This window comes from Jaculus jaculus, chromosome 13, assembly GCF_020740685.1.
Source record: "Jaculus jaculus isolate mJacJac1 chromosome 13, mJacJac1.mat.Y.cur, whole genome shotgun sequence".
Classification (NCBI taxonomy): Eukaryota; Metazoa; Chordata; class Mammalia; order Rodentia; family Dipodidae; genus Jaculus; species Jaculus jaculus.
This window is the reverse complement of record NC_059114.1, coordinates 38295880-38312255: the sequence shown is the minus strand read 5'-3', so window position 1 is coordinate 38312255 and position 16376 is coordinate 38295880. Positions and strand designations below refer to the sequence as shown.

Here is a 16376-nt window from a genome sequence, read left to right as displayed (position 1 = left end):
ATTATAGTTTAGTCTAAAATTTCTTGACTCGGGGGAGAGGTAGGAGGATTGCCATGAGTTCAAGGCCACCCTGAGACTACAGAGTGAATTCGAGGTCAGCCTGGGCTAGAGTGAGACCCTACCTCGAAAAAATAAACAAAAAAAAAAAAGTTCTGGGATTAAAGGAGTGCAGCCTGGCTTTTCTTTTGAGACAAAGTCTGTAATGTATCCCTAGCTGGTCTCAAACTTGCTACAAGACTGATAATAATCTAGGGCAATCTTAGACTTCTGATTCTTCTTCCTTCTCCTTCCAAGTGCTGAAATTATAAACATGCACTACTGCCGTTGGCTTAGCCTTAAATGTTTGAGGTAAATGTTAACAGATTAATAAAAGTTTGCAAAGACAAATGTACAAGGACTTTTGCAGCAGTCTTGGTTTGTTTTCGTATTGCAGTGCTAGAGATCACACAAGGACTTTATACATGCTAGAAACAAACATGCTCTCTGAGCACTAGCTGTTTGTAGTAGGAAACAGTGGGAACAAAGAACTGACTATATAAATTATGATATAAGCAACCAATGAATCAGCTACTTATTTATTTATTTGTAAGCAGAAGGAGATAAGAGAAGCTGGGTATGGTGGCACACGCCTTTAATCCCAGCACTCAGAGGCAGAAGTGGGAGGATCACCAAGAGTTCAAGGCCATCCTGAGACTACAAAGTGAATTCCAGGTCAGCCTGGGCTACAGGGAAATCCTACCTCAGGGGCAGGGAGGGGCGGGGGAAGAAGAGAGACAAAGAGACAGAGAGAGAAAAGAGAATGGGCACACTAGGGTCTCCTGCAGCTGTAAACAAACTCCAGATACATGTGCTACTTTGTGCATTTGGGTTTATGTGGGTATTGGGGAATCAAACCCTGGTCATTAGGCTTTGCAGGCAAGTGCCTTAAGTGCTGAGCTATCTCTCCAGCTCCCTGAATCAACTATTTAAAGGGACAGAGAGAAGGGAAAGGATTGTACCAACATGTATTGTTTACATACTAAATATGTCCATATCTAATAAAAATAAATTTTAAAAATAAAGGCTATATTCATGACAACAGAAAGATCTTTAAAATTTAGTATTGTGTGAAAAAATAGACTAGTGCTGGGCATGGTAGCGCACACCTTTAATGCCAGCACTCAGGAGGCAGAGGTAGGAAGATCACCATGAGTTCAAGGCCACCTTGAGACCACATAGTGAATTCCACGTCAGCCTGGAGAAAAAAAAAAAAGAAGAAAAAAAAAAGCCAAGCCTGACATGGTGGCACACGCCTTTAATCCCAGCACTCAGGAGGCAGAGGTAGGAGGATCACTGAGAATTCGAGGCCATCCTGAGAATACAGAGTGAATTCCAGGTCAGCCTGGGCTAGAGTGAGAGTCTATGGGGTGGGGGGGGGAATGACTATATGTATATGTGTGTGTATATAATTCATTATGTTTACATAAATTTAAATAAATATATCAGATATCAGCATATGTATAAATACTTTTTCCTGAAAAAAAATCACACAAAAAAAAAACAAAACAGTAAAAGCTGTGTAAGTACAAGTGTGAAAACTCACTTTTAACTTTTTGTCTTTATACACTGAAATGTTCTAGCTGTGTGCATGCATTCATTCATTCTAGCTACACTCAGTGTGCATGCTGGTCCTTGCCCCTTGATACCTCGGTTTAGGTCCATGAAATGAAATTTCAATGACTGAAGGTTTGTTTTGCTTTTTTTCTCAGCTATCTGAGGAACCAGACAGAAAAGCAGAAGAATATCTGGAAAGGTGTAGGACTGCCCAGTATGAAGAGGCACTCCTGGAAGGGTAGAGAGGGACCTCCCTAGTGCATACAGTGTGCATACCTAGATTCCAATCAGAACACTGCTAACCTGTCCTGCAGAAATGTGGAGGTCCTTTCTAATACTGTAGGAACTTTTTAAAAATCACTGTCCCCCAGGGCTGGAGAGATGGCTTAGCGGTTAAGCGCTTGCCTGTGAAGCCTAAGGACCCTGGTTCGAGGCTCGGTTCCCCAGGTCCCACATTAGCCAGATGCACAAGGGGGCACACGCATCTGGAGTTCATTTGCAGAGGCTGGAAGCCCTGGCGCGCCCATTCTCTCTCTCTCCCTCTATCTGTCTTTCTTTCTGTGTCTGTTGCTCTCAAATAAATAAATAAATAAAAATTAAAAAATTTAAAAAAAATCACTGTCCCTGAATTAAATAGGCCATAACATAATATAATAAGCTATAATCAGTGCACTTAGAACAGGACACACTGGTAGATTGAGGTAGGTATAAAAACTTCTAGAAATAACAGGTAACAAACTTTCTGCATCAGTGTACATTTAATATAAAATAATTCACAATTTGACAGATCTACTATTAATTTCTTAAATACTTGAAGCTATATGACACGCTTGCTGACAGACCACATCTATTTAACATTCACCTTTGTTCCGGCCACATAGCCACATGGTTATAAAGGTAATATGAAAGATGATTTGGGATAAGATCCTTGCCAGACACTCGAAGATCCACAGGATACCAGAACTCAAACTCCTGTTTCAACTGATCTACCTTCTCCTTTGGGATCTGAGTCTTAGGAAATGAAGCATCCTTGAAGAAAATATAATCCCAAACTTCCTTAGTCATCTGTTGTGGTCTGTATTAAAATAAAGCAAACAAACAAACCAGCTATAATTTCTGTGGAAGAATCAAAATGTTAATATAATCATGAGTTAAGGTTCCTCCTTTAATGTGGTTATGGTACCAAACAAGGAAGATTGGCTCCTGTAAGAATGAAAGGCAGATGACAATAGAGGGTGGCCTACTTACTAATTTTCCTCCATTGCACAGTAAAAATGCAAACGTATAACAAAATTATGCTACATGGGGGGAAGAAACAGGAGGGGACAGGGTGCACAAAGATCCAGGACAGGAATCAAAAAACCAAACCAAGCCAGCCATGGTGGCACATACCTTTAATCCCAGCTCTTGGGAGGCAGAGGTAGGTGGATTGCTAAGAGTTTGAGGCCACCTTGATACTACATAGTGAATTCCAGGTCAGCCTGGGCTGCAGTGAGAACCTACCTCAGAGAAAAAATAATAATAATTCTAACCGAATTTTTAAGAAAATTATATATAAAAGAATGAACTTTTAAAACACGTATATCAAAATATCCTAACACTTGTTAAAAAAAATGTTTCTGTTCCCTTTACCAACCTGATGCCCAGTGGAGACTCTGCCTGTCCATGCAAATTACCCCCTTGCAATAGATGTGCAACTGTGTAAAATGCCATGTAAATAGTGGAGTCAGACAGTGATTCAATCAGCCACCGTTCATCCCAAGGCAAACGAGTGCCTGCAACACAGAAAGAAGAAAAGTACTGTTTAAGGAACCTAAGAGATCCTCTATTTGGATAATTAATAAAGATAGACTAGTATACAAAAAAGCAGAATGGATAAAACTGCAGAGTCCCTTTATTAAGGGACACACCAACCAGGCATGGTGGCGCATGCCTTGAATCTAAGCACTCAGAAGGAAATTGGCTGTGAATTCAAGGTCGGCCTGAGACTGCCTAGTGAATTACAGGTCAGTCTGGGCTACAGCAAGACCCTAACTCAGAAAGAAAAAACAAAAGGTTCCACCACAAAAACTATTTGGATTAGAGAACATATTTCTACCATAACATTGATGGTAGGGAACCCTAGTTTCCCTTACTCTCTAACCACAACCTATCACTTTCAATTCAGAAAACACTACAAGAGGTGGAACAAAAAGGTTTATTTTCTGTATAATAGGCAAAGTCATGCAAACAGAAAGGTATGGAGTCGACTTACCTAAACCATAAGTTCTTGAGCAAGCATGCTCTTGTAGCCAATCTAAGGATGCTTCAAAATTCCTCCTGGTCTCCTCACCAAATCTGTAAAGAGGAAAACATGAAGTATCTCTCTCCCTTTACCTTCATTACTCCAGATTCATCTCCTTACCCACCTCTCCCTGTTTGCTCCCATCTTACGTTTCAAGGTTCTTCAAGCACTCAAATGTCTGTTTTTTCCAGGTCTCTTCTCCATAATCCAAGTACCTGGGAATAGATAAATTAATTTTTTTTTTAGGGCAAGCCCAACAGATTGACCCTCCTCTCCTCCCCTTTGTTATGAAAGGGAATGAGAGAGAGAGAGAGAGAGAGAGAGAGAGAGAGAGAGAGAGAGAGAATTGACATGCCAGAGCTTCAACCACTATAACCGAACTCCAGATGCCGCTGCAAACTTGTGCACAGGCACCACCATGCGTGCGTACATCACCTTGTGCATCTCACTTATGTGGGACCTGGAGAGTCAAACATGGGTCCCGAGACTTCATAGGCAAATACCTTAACTGCTAAGCCATCTCTCCAGCCCAACAAACAGATTACTTAAGCTAGAAATGACCAAGGTAACTGATAGAATGTTCTCATGATAAGAGACTAACCACTGGTCACACAGAGCCACAACACATTCATCTGAAGACCTGGACATCACTTGCTTCTCTGGTTCCATGTAGGTAAGTGCATCTCCCTAAATGAGGGTGAAGAGAACACATTAGATGTTATATCAACTCAGCCTCGAATATGATAAAAATAATTATATAAAAAATTCCAATCAGGCGTGTTGGCGCACACCTTTAATCCCAGCACTAGGGAGGCCAAGGTAGGAGGACTGCCATGAGTTCGAAGCCTCCCTGGGACTACATAGTGAATTCCAGGTTAGCATGGGCTAGAGTGAGATACTACCTCGCAAACCAAAAAAAGAAAAAGAAATTGCAAAACTCATTTTTCCTTGCTGTCTTTCTTCACAAGGTTAAAGTTATCTGTCTTTCTATACATTTGCTTCTGAGAAGGCATCTTCAACTGGGTCACTTTCCCTAGCTACTGATTACTCCTCCTCAGTAAAAAATGAAAACGCCTTTCTAATCTTTAGGTTTGATAGATTTCCCATAACAACTTCAAAAAATATATTATTTATTTAAGAGAGAAAATGGTAATGCCCGGGCCTCCAGCCACTGCAAACGAACTCCAGAAAGAAAATAAAGTCAGGGCTAGAAATATGGCTTAGCAGTTCAGGCATTTGCCTGCAAAGCAAAAGGACCTCAGTTTAATTCCCCAGTACCCACATGAACCAGATACACAAGATGGCACATGTATCTGGAGTTCGTTTGCACTGGCTAGGGGCCCTGGCGCACCCATTCTCTCTCTCTCCCTCTTCCTCTGTCTCTCTCTCCCTCAAATAAATAAATAAATATTAATTTTTTAAAATACAAAAGGAAGAAAATAAAGTCAAATGTATAAAATTACTGCTTAAAAAAATACACAAGGAAAAAAAATACACAAGGACTGGAAAGATGGCTTAGTGGTTAAGGTGCTTGCCTGTAAAGCCTAAGGACCCAGATTTGGTTCCCCAGTACCCACTTAAGCCAGATGCACAAAGTGGCACATGCATCTGGAGTTCATTTGCAATGATTAGAGACCCTGCATGCCTATTAACTCTATCTGCCTTTTCCTCTCTTTCCTAATCTCTCTGTCAAATAAATAAATAAATACACAAAGATTAAACCTAAAATATCTTATTACTAAAGGTTATTAGTGCCATGAAAAGTTCACTTAATATAGGGCTAGAGAGATGGCTTAGCAGTTAAAGTGCTTGCCTGCAAAGCCTAAGGCCCCAGGTTCAATTCTCCAGGTCCCATGTAAGCCAGATGCACATGGTGGGCACCTGCACCTGGAGTTTGTTTGCAGTGGCTAGCAGCCCTGGTGCACTCTTTCTTTCTTTCTTTCTTTCTTTCTTTCTTTCTTTCTTTCTTTCTTTCTTTCTTTCTTTCTGTCTTTCTCTCTCCCACCATCTCTAATAAATAAATAAATAAAAATGACCACAAATGCTCTTTTTTTTTTTTTTTTTTTTGAGGTAGAGACTTGTGTAGCCCAGGATGGCCTCAAATGAGATATGTAACTGAGGATGACATGACCAGGTTCTACTACAGAACTCAGTGCTTATAACACTCAAGTATATTAATTAGCAGCCTTCAGAGGGAAGGCTATCACATACCGCGTCAATCATCTTCCTCTGAATAGTCTTCTTTACATCCTGGATCTTCTGTCCTTTAAATCCATCCACCAACATTACCTAGAAGGATGAGAAGGGAGCAAAAAAACACATATAACATGATTAAAACTTGCTTCGGATTTCCCTCTCTAATTTTCCCTAAATAAATTTACTTACACTCATCAAATCAAAATATTTTAGAGTAAAATTTAACACATTTATAACCATAACTTTTTATTCTGATATATCTTGTACAACTAGTACATTAAGTGTAACTGGACATAATACATGTCTTTCTGTAAGACTAGCTTCCGTCAGCCTGGTTAGGAAGCTACACTCACTTCTACTCTATACGAACACCATCCTGACAGGTTTCAGAAGGAATGAAGCATAATGTCTCACACGTTTTTCAATTCCACCTTCTACTTAGTGACCAAATTTAATTTTACAGCAAAGTACTAACTGATCCTCTATAGCAATAGATCTTGGCCACAATTATCTTGTAGCTATCCTAGATGAAAAGCTTAAAATTTTGGTATCTACCTATCTGATCCTTGAGCTGTTAATAAGTAGTATCTACTTTAGGTGGAAAAGACATTGTTTTTTGATCTTCCAATCTCTAGCATATCAAAATGATTCACTACCTATCATTAAGAAGTTCCACTTGATTACCATGGTATAGTGGTTACAATCACAAATTCTCAGTATGACAGCACGTGCCTATAATCTCAGCATTGAAGAGGAAAGACAGAGAAACCCTGGCAATCACTGGCTAAGCCAAACTATCAAACTCGAGTTCTAGTGAGAGACGCTGCCTCAAAAAACTAAAGTGAGGAGTGACTGAGGAAGGCCTCCAACCTCAACCTCTGGCCTCCATGTGCACACACATGTGTATGTACACCTGAAAACACATGCATACATACCTATGAATATGCATATGTACATGCATACACCACACAAAAAGTATATATAACTAACTTTAAATATCTTCTCTAGAAATTCATTCCTAGGGCTGGAGAGATAGCTTAGCAATTAAGATACTTGCCTACAAAGCCAAAGGACCCAGGTTCAATTCCCCAGGTCTCGCATAAGCCAGATGCACATGGTGGCACATGCATCTGAGTTTGTTTGTGTACCCATTCTTTCTTTCTCTCTCTCTCTCTCTCTCTCTCTCTCTTAAATAAATAAATAAAAATATTTTTTAAAAAGAAACTTATTCCTTATAAATTTTCAAGGGGGGAAACAAAAAAATTATGGTGGCACACACCTTTAATCCCAGCTCTCGGGAGGCAGAAATATTGAGAATGTAGAGAGTTCAAGGCCACTCTGAGACCACATAGTGAATTCTAGGTTAGCCTGAGCTACAGTGAGACCCTGCTGCAAAAAAAAAAAAAAAAAAAAAGACAAAAACTAGAAATTTATGGGCTGGGGAGATGGCTCTGTGGATTAAGCATTTGCTAAGCATGAGGATCTGGAATTTGATACCCAGAATCCACATAAAGCTAGATGTAGCAGCACATATCTGAAACCCAACACATATACAAGTGGGAAGTTTTTTGTTTTGTTTTTTTTTTTTTTTTTTTTTGAGGTAGGGTCTCACTCTAGCCCAGGCTGACCTGGAACTCACTATGGAGTCTCTGGGTGGCCTCGAACTCACGGCGATCCTCCTACCTCTGCCTCCCGAGGGCTGGGATTAAAGGTGTGCGCCACCATGCCCAGCTAAGAGGGAAGTATTCATAAGGAATCCCTGGAAACTCAAGGGCCATCTAGGTTGGTATACAGAGTAAACATGAGACCCCGCGTTAAACAAGGTGGAAGTCAAGGACTGATACCCAAGGTTGTCCACTGTCCTCCACACATGCAGTGTGACACACATAACCCACAGGAACACACATACACATTATATAAACATACAATTCATACAAGCAAAACCCTAAACTGGGCATGGTGGCACCTGCCTTTAATCCCAGTATTTAGGAATCAGAGGTAGATGGATCATCATGAGTTCAAGGCCACCTGGAGACTAGTGAACATAGTGAACTCCAGGTCAGTCTGAGCTAGAGCAAGACCCTACCTAAAAAAAAAATAAAATAAAATAAAATAAGAAAAAAACAAGAAATTAAGAATAAAATATAACATGCTAGCCTCTTATGAATCACTGCCTTATAAAAAATATCTTGGAGGCTGGAGAGATGGCTTGGCAGTTAAGGCACTCTTGAAAAACCTAAGGACCCCTGTTTGATTTTCCAGTAGAATCCATGTAAGCCAGATGTACAAGGTAGCACATGCATTTGGAGTTCATTTGCAGTGGCTAGAAGCCCTGATGAGCCCATTCTCTCCCCCTTTCTGCCTCTCTCTCATAAATAAATGAAATACTAAAAAGAAAAATAAAGTAAACCAGGTGTGGTGGCACACACCTTTAGTCCCAGCACTTGGGAAGCAGAAGTAGGAAGATCGTCATGAGTTGGAGGGCACCCTGAGACTACATAATGAATTCCAGATCAGCCTGACTGGAGGGAGACCCTAACTCAAAAATAAACGAACAAACAAACAAACAAAAAAACCCACTATGTTGGTGCTAGAGAGATGGCTTAGTGGTTAAGACATTTGCCTGCAAACTCTTAACAACCTGAGTTTGATTTCCCAGTACCCACATAAAGCCAGATGCACAAAGTGGTACATGCATCTGGAGTTCATTCGCAATAGCTAGAGACCCTGGCATGCCCATTCTCTCTCTGTCTCTCTCTTCTATATCTCTCTGCTTGCAAATAAGTAAAAATATTTTTTAATATACTATATTGGGCTAACAAAACAAAACAAAAAAATAGTATCTTGAATGTTTTCTGGCTTGTGTGTGTAGCATATGCACATGTATGTGTCCATGTGGTGCCCCACGCACTCACCTGTAGTGGCATGTGCTTGTCTGTGGTAGCTGGAGCAGAACATCAGGTATCTAGCTCCATCACTCTTTTGCCCATTCTTACCTCTTACTGATCCTGGAGCTTGCATTTTATTTCACAAGTTCCAGTGATTTTTCTAGCCTCTGATCCCCAACAGGACTAGGGTAACTGATGCCTAGGCCATGCACAGGTCAGTAGGTGGCTCTTGAGGAAGGAACTCATGTGGGCTCTTAGGCCTCCTAACACCCACATGATTACACAGGAAGTGCTCTTAACCACAGAACAATCTCTCCAGCCCTTTTTTTTTTGGTCAAAATCATTTAGAAGAGGGCTGCAGAGATGGCTTAGAAGTTAAGGCACTTGCCTGCAAAGCCAAAGGACCCAGGTGCAATTCCCCAAGACCCATGTAAGCCAGATGCACAAGGGGCACACACATCTGAAGTTTGCTTGCAATGGCTAGAGGCCCCGGCATGCCCATTCTCTCTCTCTCCCTGCCTATTTCTCTCTCCAAAATAAAGAAAAATTAACTATTAAAAACAAATCATTTAGAAGAAAATGAGATCATACCACCAACCAAATAAAAACAATAAAAACAACTTATTTAGGCTGGGGAGAAGGTTGAGTAGTTAAGGCACTTACCTACAAAGCCAAAGGACACAGGTTTGATTCCCAGGACCTATGTGAGCCAGATGCACGCATCTGAAGTTCATTGCAATGGTTGAAGGCCCAGCATGCCCAATCTCTCCCTCCCTCTCTCTCTCTCTCTCTCTCTCTCTCTCTCTCTGTCTCTGTCTCTCTCTCATTCAGCCTCTTTCTCTCCAATAAATAAACAAAAAAAATTTAAGTAACTTACACCTTCATAAAACCCTTTTAGATATAACCTCTCCTTTGCTTCTGCAAGTTTTTCTCGGTCATTCTGGCTCTGAATTTTCAACTCGTCACAAATGGTTACAGCAGAAAGATTTCCAAAACCTGGGATTTCAAGGATTGGCACCTACAGAGAATAGCAATATGAGAAATAAATTCACACCAAGTGTACAGACGCAGCACAACTGTCTAAGGCATAGTTTTTTGTTTTTTGGTTTTTTTTACCTTCAGTGTTTGGTAAAGTCACTTCAGATTATATATACTGCTATGGCGGAGTCACACATTAATAATCATGAATGACTAACTTCCAGGTGTGAATGTGTTCATATCCATGCCATAGGATGTTCAGTAATCACTCCCTGTCCCCCACCATTTGCCAGGCCAGCTCTCAACAACCCCCAACCCCCACTCACCAACGATACACACACAGTTCATTAAATAAGGCAGCAACTAACAAAACATGAACTATTTTGTGGATGTTTTTATTTTGCATTTATATCCCCTCCAAACAACTCCCATACTAAGGACCAAATGTGGAACTTTGTGCATAACAAGCACTCTACCACTGACATACATACACACATAAATAAAATCCCTGCAACTCAACCAGGTGTGGTGGCACATGCCTTTCATCCCAGCACTTGGGAAGCTAAGGTACAAGAATTACTGTGAATTCAAGGCCAGGCTGAGACTACATAGTGAATTCCAGGTGAGCCTAAGATAGAGTGAGACCCTACCTCAAAAAAACAAAAACAGGGCTGGAGAGATGGCTTACTGACTGAAGTGTTTGCCTGCAAAGCCAAAGGACCTTGGTTCAATTCCCCAGGACCTACGTAAACCAGATGCACAAGGTGGTGCATGTGTCTGGAATTCATTTGCAGTGGCTGGAGGGCCTGGTATGCCCATTCTGTCTGTTGCTTGCTTGCTCTCTCTCTCTCTTTCTCTCACTCTCTCATAAATAAATAATAAAATATTTCTCAAACCTCCAAGACTGTCTTTTAGAATATTTTCTAAAAGTATGGCCATGTCAGGGCATCCTGCCACTGCACACAAACTCTATATGTATGTGCCAACTTTGTACATCTGGCTTTATGTGGGTACTGAACCTGGGCCACAGGCTTTGCAAACAAGCGCTTTAACTGCTGAAACATATCTCCAGCCCTCTTTGAGATTCTTCATGTAAGTTATTTGCTAGTAATTTTTATTTTTTGTTCTGCTAATTCTAATATGAAAACAAACAGAACTTCAGGGGATTTTGTTAGATAAAATGCTTATAAATATTCATAAATAATATGGCAAAATTTTGTCTTTACAAGGCAGAAAATTAATCATACTGAAAAATCAAGCTAGTGGAAAACTGATGATGCCAAAAGATGTTTGTTCAGCACTGCCAGTGCCAGGTGGGAAAATAATGTTTATTATGAGTTTTCCTTTTGCTGTCCTTCAACAGCAAATTATCAAACTATAGCAAATGTGTTACATCCATAAGCAAATTCCCTCTTATTTTCAAACTCTACCAGTTACTTAATTTTGTTACAAGGAAAACATGTTAGCTCCTTTTCTCTGATAAAGAAATGTGAGCCAGGTGGAAGAGATGACTTAGTGGTTAAGGCACTTCCCTGAGAAGTCTAAGGACCAATGTTCAACTCTCCAGGTCCCAAATAAACCAGACACACAAGGTGACTCAAGCACACAAAGTTGCACATGCACACAAGATGGTACATGCATCTTGAATTCAATTGCAGTGGCTGGAGGTCCTGATGCGCCAATGCTCTCTCTCTGTCTCTCTTAAAAAACTATTAAAAAATTAGGGCTGGAGAGATGGCTTAGCAGTTAAGGCACTTGCCTGCAAAGCCTAAGAACTCATTTTCAAGTTTCCAGGTCCCACATTAGCCAGATGCAGCAACGCAAGAGTGCAATGTCACACATGCACACAAGGGGGCATATGCAGGTAGCATTCAATTGCAGTGGCTGAAGGCCCTAGCACAACAATTCACTCTCTCTCATAAAAAGGGGGGGTGGCAGTTTGTTGGGCTTGCCTCAAAAATGAAATAAAATAAGAAATGTGAGCTTTGCAAAATCACCCCCCCCCCCCACTTACCGGTTCAAACGGCAGGACCATGTCATCTCGAATTCCATACTTTGCTCGTAAGGCCTATAGAAAAATTAATATTAATAATGCTCAATTCTTAAGTGGTATATTCACTGAGAAAACGAACTCTTAACTTTCATTCATTTTCTGAGACAGGATTTCACTACAAATCACACAATGACTTGAGATGCCCCTGCCTCAGCCTCCCTCAGACTTAACTATTATTTCTTCTTTTCTGTATATAGAACAATGTTGAACTTATAAAATACCCCAAGAAGAAACCTGTTAAAGTGACTATGAGGAGCTTACATGACAAAACAACACAGTCAGCCAGGTGTGGTGGTGCATGCTTTTAATCCCAGCATTCGGGAGGCAGAGGTAGGAGGACTGCCTTGAGTTCAAGGCTACCCTGAGACTACATAGTGAATTTCAGGCCAGCCTGGGCTAAAGTGAGACCCTACAGTGAAGCACCCCCCCAAAAAATAAAACATAGTCAGATGCAAACACAAACAGAGACATGCACACATCACTCCAAGATTTTTATTCTTTTTTTTTCCCCAAGGTGGGGTTTCACTCTAGTCCAGGCTAACCTGGAATTTACGATGTAGTCTCAGGATGGCCTCAAACACACAGCAGTTCTCCCACCTCTGCCTCCCGAGTGCTGGGATTCAGGTGTGTGCCACCATGCCCAGCTCAAGATTCATATTCTTTGTTGTAATGAAAATGTAAGTTTTTTTATAAAAAGGAAGCATGGTGGCACTCGCCTTTAATCTTAGCATTTGGGAGGCAGAGGTAAAAGTCTGAGGCCAGCCTGAGAATAGTGTGTTCCATGCTTGGCTAGAGCAAGACCCTACCTGGAGGGGAATTGGGGCGGGAGGGACACCTTGAGCTAGAGAGAAATGACTCAGCAGTTGAAGGTGCTTGCTTACAAAGCCTACTGGCCTGGGTTCAACCCCCCCAGTGACCATGTGAAGCCAGATGTTCAAATTAGAGTAAGCATCTGTAGTTTGCTTGGAATGGCAAGAGGCTCTGATGCATACATTCTCTCTTTTCTCTGTCTCTCTTGATTTATCTCCCACCCCATTATGAATAAATTAAATAGTTTAAAATTTAAAAAAAAAACTTTGGGCTGGAGAGATAGCTTAGCAGTTGAGCGCTTGCCTACGAAGCCTAAGGACCCCGGTTCAAGGCTCGATTCCCCAGGACCCACGTTAGCCAGATGCACAAGGGGCGCACGCGTCTGGAGTTCGTTTGCAGTGGCTGGAAGCCCTGGAGCGCCCATTCTCTCTCCCTATCTGCCTTTCCTTCTCTGTCTCTCTCTGTCACTCTCAAATAAATAAATGAAAATAAACAAAAATTTAAAAATATTTAAAAAAAAAAAAAAACTTTATCAAAACTCTGTGAAACAGCCAGCACTTGGGAGGCAGAAGTGGGAAGATCGCTGTGAGTTTGAAGCCAGGCTGGTACTACAGAGTATGTTCTAAGTCAGCCTGGGCTACAGTGAGACCCTACCTCAAAATAAAAACAAAAAACAAAAACAGAAAAACAGAAAAACAGAGAGAGAAATAAAATGCTATGAAAGCTAGGTGTGGTGGCGCACGCCTTGAATCCCAGCACTTGGGAGGCAGAGGTAGGAAAATCGCCATGAGTTCAAGACTACCCTGAGACTCCATAGTGAATTCCAGGTCAGCCTGAACTAGACTGAGACCCTACCTCAAAAAAAAAAAAAAGGTATGAAATGTTATCTTTAGAATTCCAATCACAGGAAATATGCAGACACTGAAACTCAGTTTAGAGATAGTTGTTTAAAGACAACAAACATGCCCTTTCAGCTGAGTCTCAAGTGAGTTCAGCAGTGCCTCATCAGTAGTCAATGAATGCAAATAAATGAAAAAGGACTGAAGCGATGGCTTAGTGGTTAAGGTGCTTGCCTACAAAGCTAAAGGACCCATGTTTGATTCCCCAGTACCCATATAAGCCAGGTGTACAGGTGGCACATGCATATGGAGTTCGTTTGCAGTGGCTAGAGGCCCTGGAGCACCCATTCTCTTTTCTCATCTGCCTCTTTCTCTCAAATAAATAAATAAATAAAAATTTTTAAGAGGAAATGAAGCCAGGTGTGGTGGCACATGTCTTTAATCCCAGCACTCAGGAGGCTGAGGTAGCAAGATGGCCACAAGTTCGAGGCCACCCTGAGACTACATAGTGAATTCCAGGTTAGCCTGGGCTAGAGCAAGACCCTACCTCAAAAAAACAAAAATTTAATTAATTAATTAAAAAAATAAAAAAGCAGAAAGAAAGAAAATAAATAAAATGAAATGAAACAGGTACTTGCTTGCTTTTTCTTCAAGTCTCTGAGAGCAGCATTGTCATCAGGGGAATCAGATGGAACACTTGTGACCACACCTGTCCCTAATAAAACAAAATGTGTAATTAACTAACATAATAAAGATGTGACTAAGAAAGTGTTTTAGTAATAAACCCCTTACCTTTCTCCTCCTTAATGGTGAGCATTGGGAGAACATAAATCACTTTGTAGCATGTTAATGGTGCAGAAAGTGAGGCACCAAGAATTTCCTGCACAAGATACAAATCAGTATAAATAAGAAAGAAATGTATTTCTGACCATTAACATTTAAAAGAGCATTTTAAGCTGAAGAAAACAGTACAAAAAAAAATAGAGGAGGGCTCGGGAGATGGCTTCACGGTTAAAGGTGCTGGCTTACAAAGCCTGCCAGCCCAGGTAGGATTCTCAGTACCCATGCAAGCCAAACACAAAAACCGGCATATATGTTTGGGGTTTATCTGCAGTGGCAAGAGGCTCTGGTATGCCCATTCTCTCTCTCTTTCTCTCGTTCAAATAAATAAATATTTTAAATATATACATACAGGAATAAGTTCATAAGATTTATTATTACACAAGATAGTTGCTACAGTTAATATGTCCAGTTAAAAATCATTAATTTTAACTATTCTCACAACAAAAAAATGGTAAGTGTATGAGGGACAGCATTTTTGTTTTGTTTTTAATATTTTTTATTTTATTTATTTACTTGAAAGCAAGAGAGAAATGTATATATATATATATATATATATATATATATATATATACACATATATATATACATATACATATATATATATACATATACATATACATATATATATGGAGAGAGAAAGAGAAAGAAAGAAAGAAAGAAAAGAAAAGAAAGAGAAAATGGGCACACCAGAGCCTCCAGCAACTACAAACAAATTCCAGATCCATGCACCACCATGTGCATCTGGCTTACTTGGGTACTGGGGAATCAAACCTGGGTTCTTTGGCTTCACAGGCAAGCACCTTAAAAAAATAAGCCATCTCGGGCTGGAGAGATGGCTTAGCGGTTAAGCGCTTGCCTGTGAAACCTAAGGACCCCAGTTCGAGGCTCGGTTCCCCAGGTCCCACGTTAGTCAGATGCACAAGGGGGCGCATGTGTCTGCAGTTCGTTTGCAGAGGCTGGAGGCCCTGGCGCGCCCATTCTCTCTCTCTCCCTCTATGTCTTTCTCTCTGTGTCTGTCACTCTCAAATAAATAAATAAAAAATGAACAAAAAATTAAAAAAAAAAATAAGCCATCTCTCCAGCCACCACTTCCCCAGCATTTGTTAATTAGCTTGACTTGACCATTCTACAATGTATACATATTAGAAAACATCATGTTGTACACCACAAATATAGACAGTTTTTAGCAATTAAAAACATATATAGGGGGCTGGAGAGATGGCTTAGTGGTTAAGGTGCTTTCCTGCAAAGCCAAAGGATCCCGGTTCAATTCTCCAAGGCCTACGTAAGCCAGATGCACAAAGGGACACATACATCTGGAGTTCATTTGCAGTGGCTAGAGGCCCTGGCTCACTCGCTCTCTCTTTCTCTGTCTCAAATAAATAAATAAAAAATAAAAAATAAAAAAAAAACATATATAGGGCTGGAGGGATGACTTAGCAATTCAGGCATTTGTCTGCAAAGCCAAAGGATCCAGGAAGAGGCTAGCCCTGGCACCAAGTTTGGGGGTTGAATTTAATCAACCATAATGATTAAATCCTATGAAAGACCTCCCTCCCAGGAGGGGTCTTGATTGTAGAAAAAACAGTTCTAGGGAACTAGGCAAGAGATAAGAAATCAGACCATCTTTGATTTCTAGCAAGTGCACACTTTCTTACTTCCATGAGTCTAGTCACCCTAACTCTCTCTCTCATGAGAAGACACTAACTGCTATTAGAGGACAGGAAATGATGATGTCAGACCTTAAACTACTTCTAGCTGAATGGGGGTGTAAGAAAAATGACAGAGAGTCTCTCCCAGAAGGGGAACTATTCTAAAGGACCCCAAAAGTGTAGTGATGGAGTACAGTAAGATAGTCTTGGAAGAAAATGTTGAGGAGAAAGAATAAAAGA

At 40.6% G+C, this 16376-nt stretch overlaps 1 protein-coding gene across 2 annotated transcripts in view; it reads right to left on the bottom strand.

The window, feature by feature from the left end:
- Positions 1-16376, bottom strand: part of Lars1 (leucyl-tRNA synthetase 1) — an 88837-nt gene that overhangs the window by 36551 nt on the left and 35910 nt on the right. For both annotated transcript variants that reach the window (XM_004664719.2, XM_045132708.1), the window contains exons 11-20: positions 14434-14521; positions 14280-14356; positions 11954-12007; positions 9839-9979; positions 6089-6166; positions 4479-4564; positions 4027-4092; positions 3848-3930; positions 3230-3368; positions 2456-2668 (exon numbers count right to left, since the gene is read on the bottom strand). In XM_004664719.2, the coding sequence (XP_004664776.2) occupies positions 2456-2668; positions 3230-3368; positions 3848-3930; positions 4027-4092; positions 4479-4564; positions 6089-6166; positions 9839-9979; positions 11954-12007; positions 14280-14356; positions 14434-14521 (1025 nt within the window). The remainder of the gene's footprint in view (positions 1-2455; positions 2669-3229; positions 3369-3847; positions 3931-4026; positions 4093-4478; positions 4565-6088; positions 6167-9838; positions 9980-11953; positions 12008-14279; positions 14357-14433; positions 14522-16376) is intronic.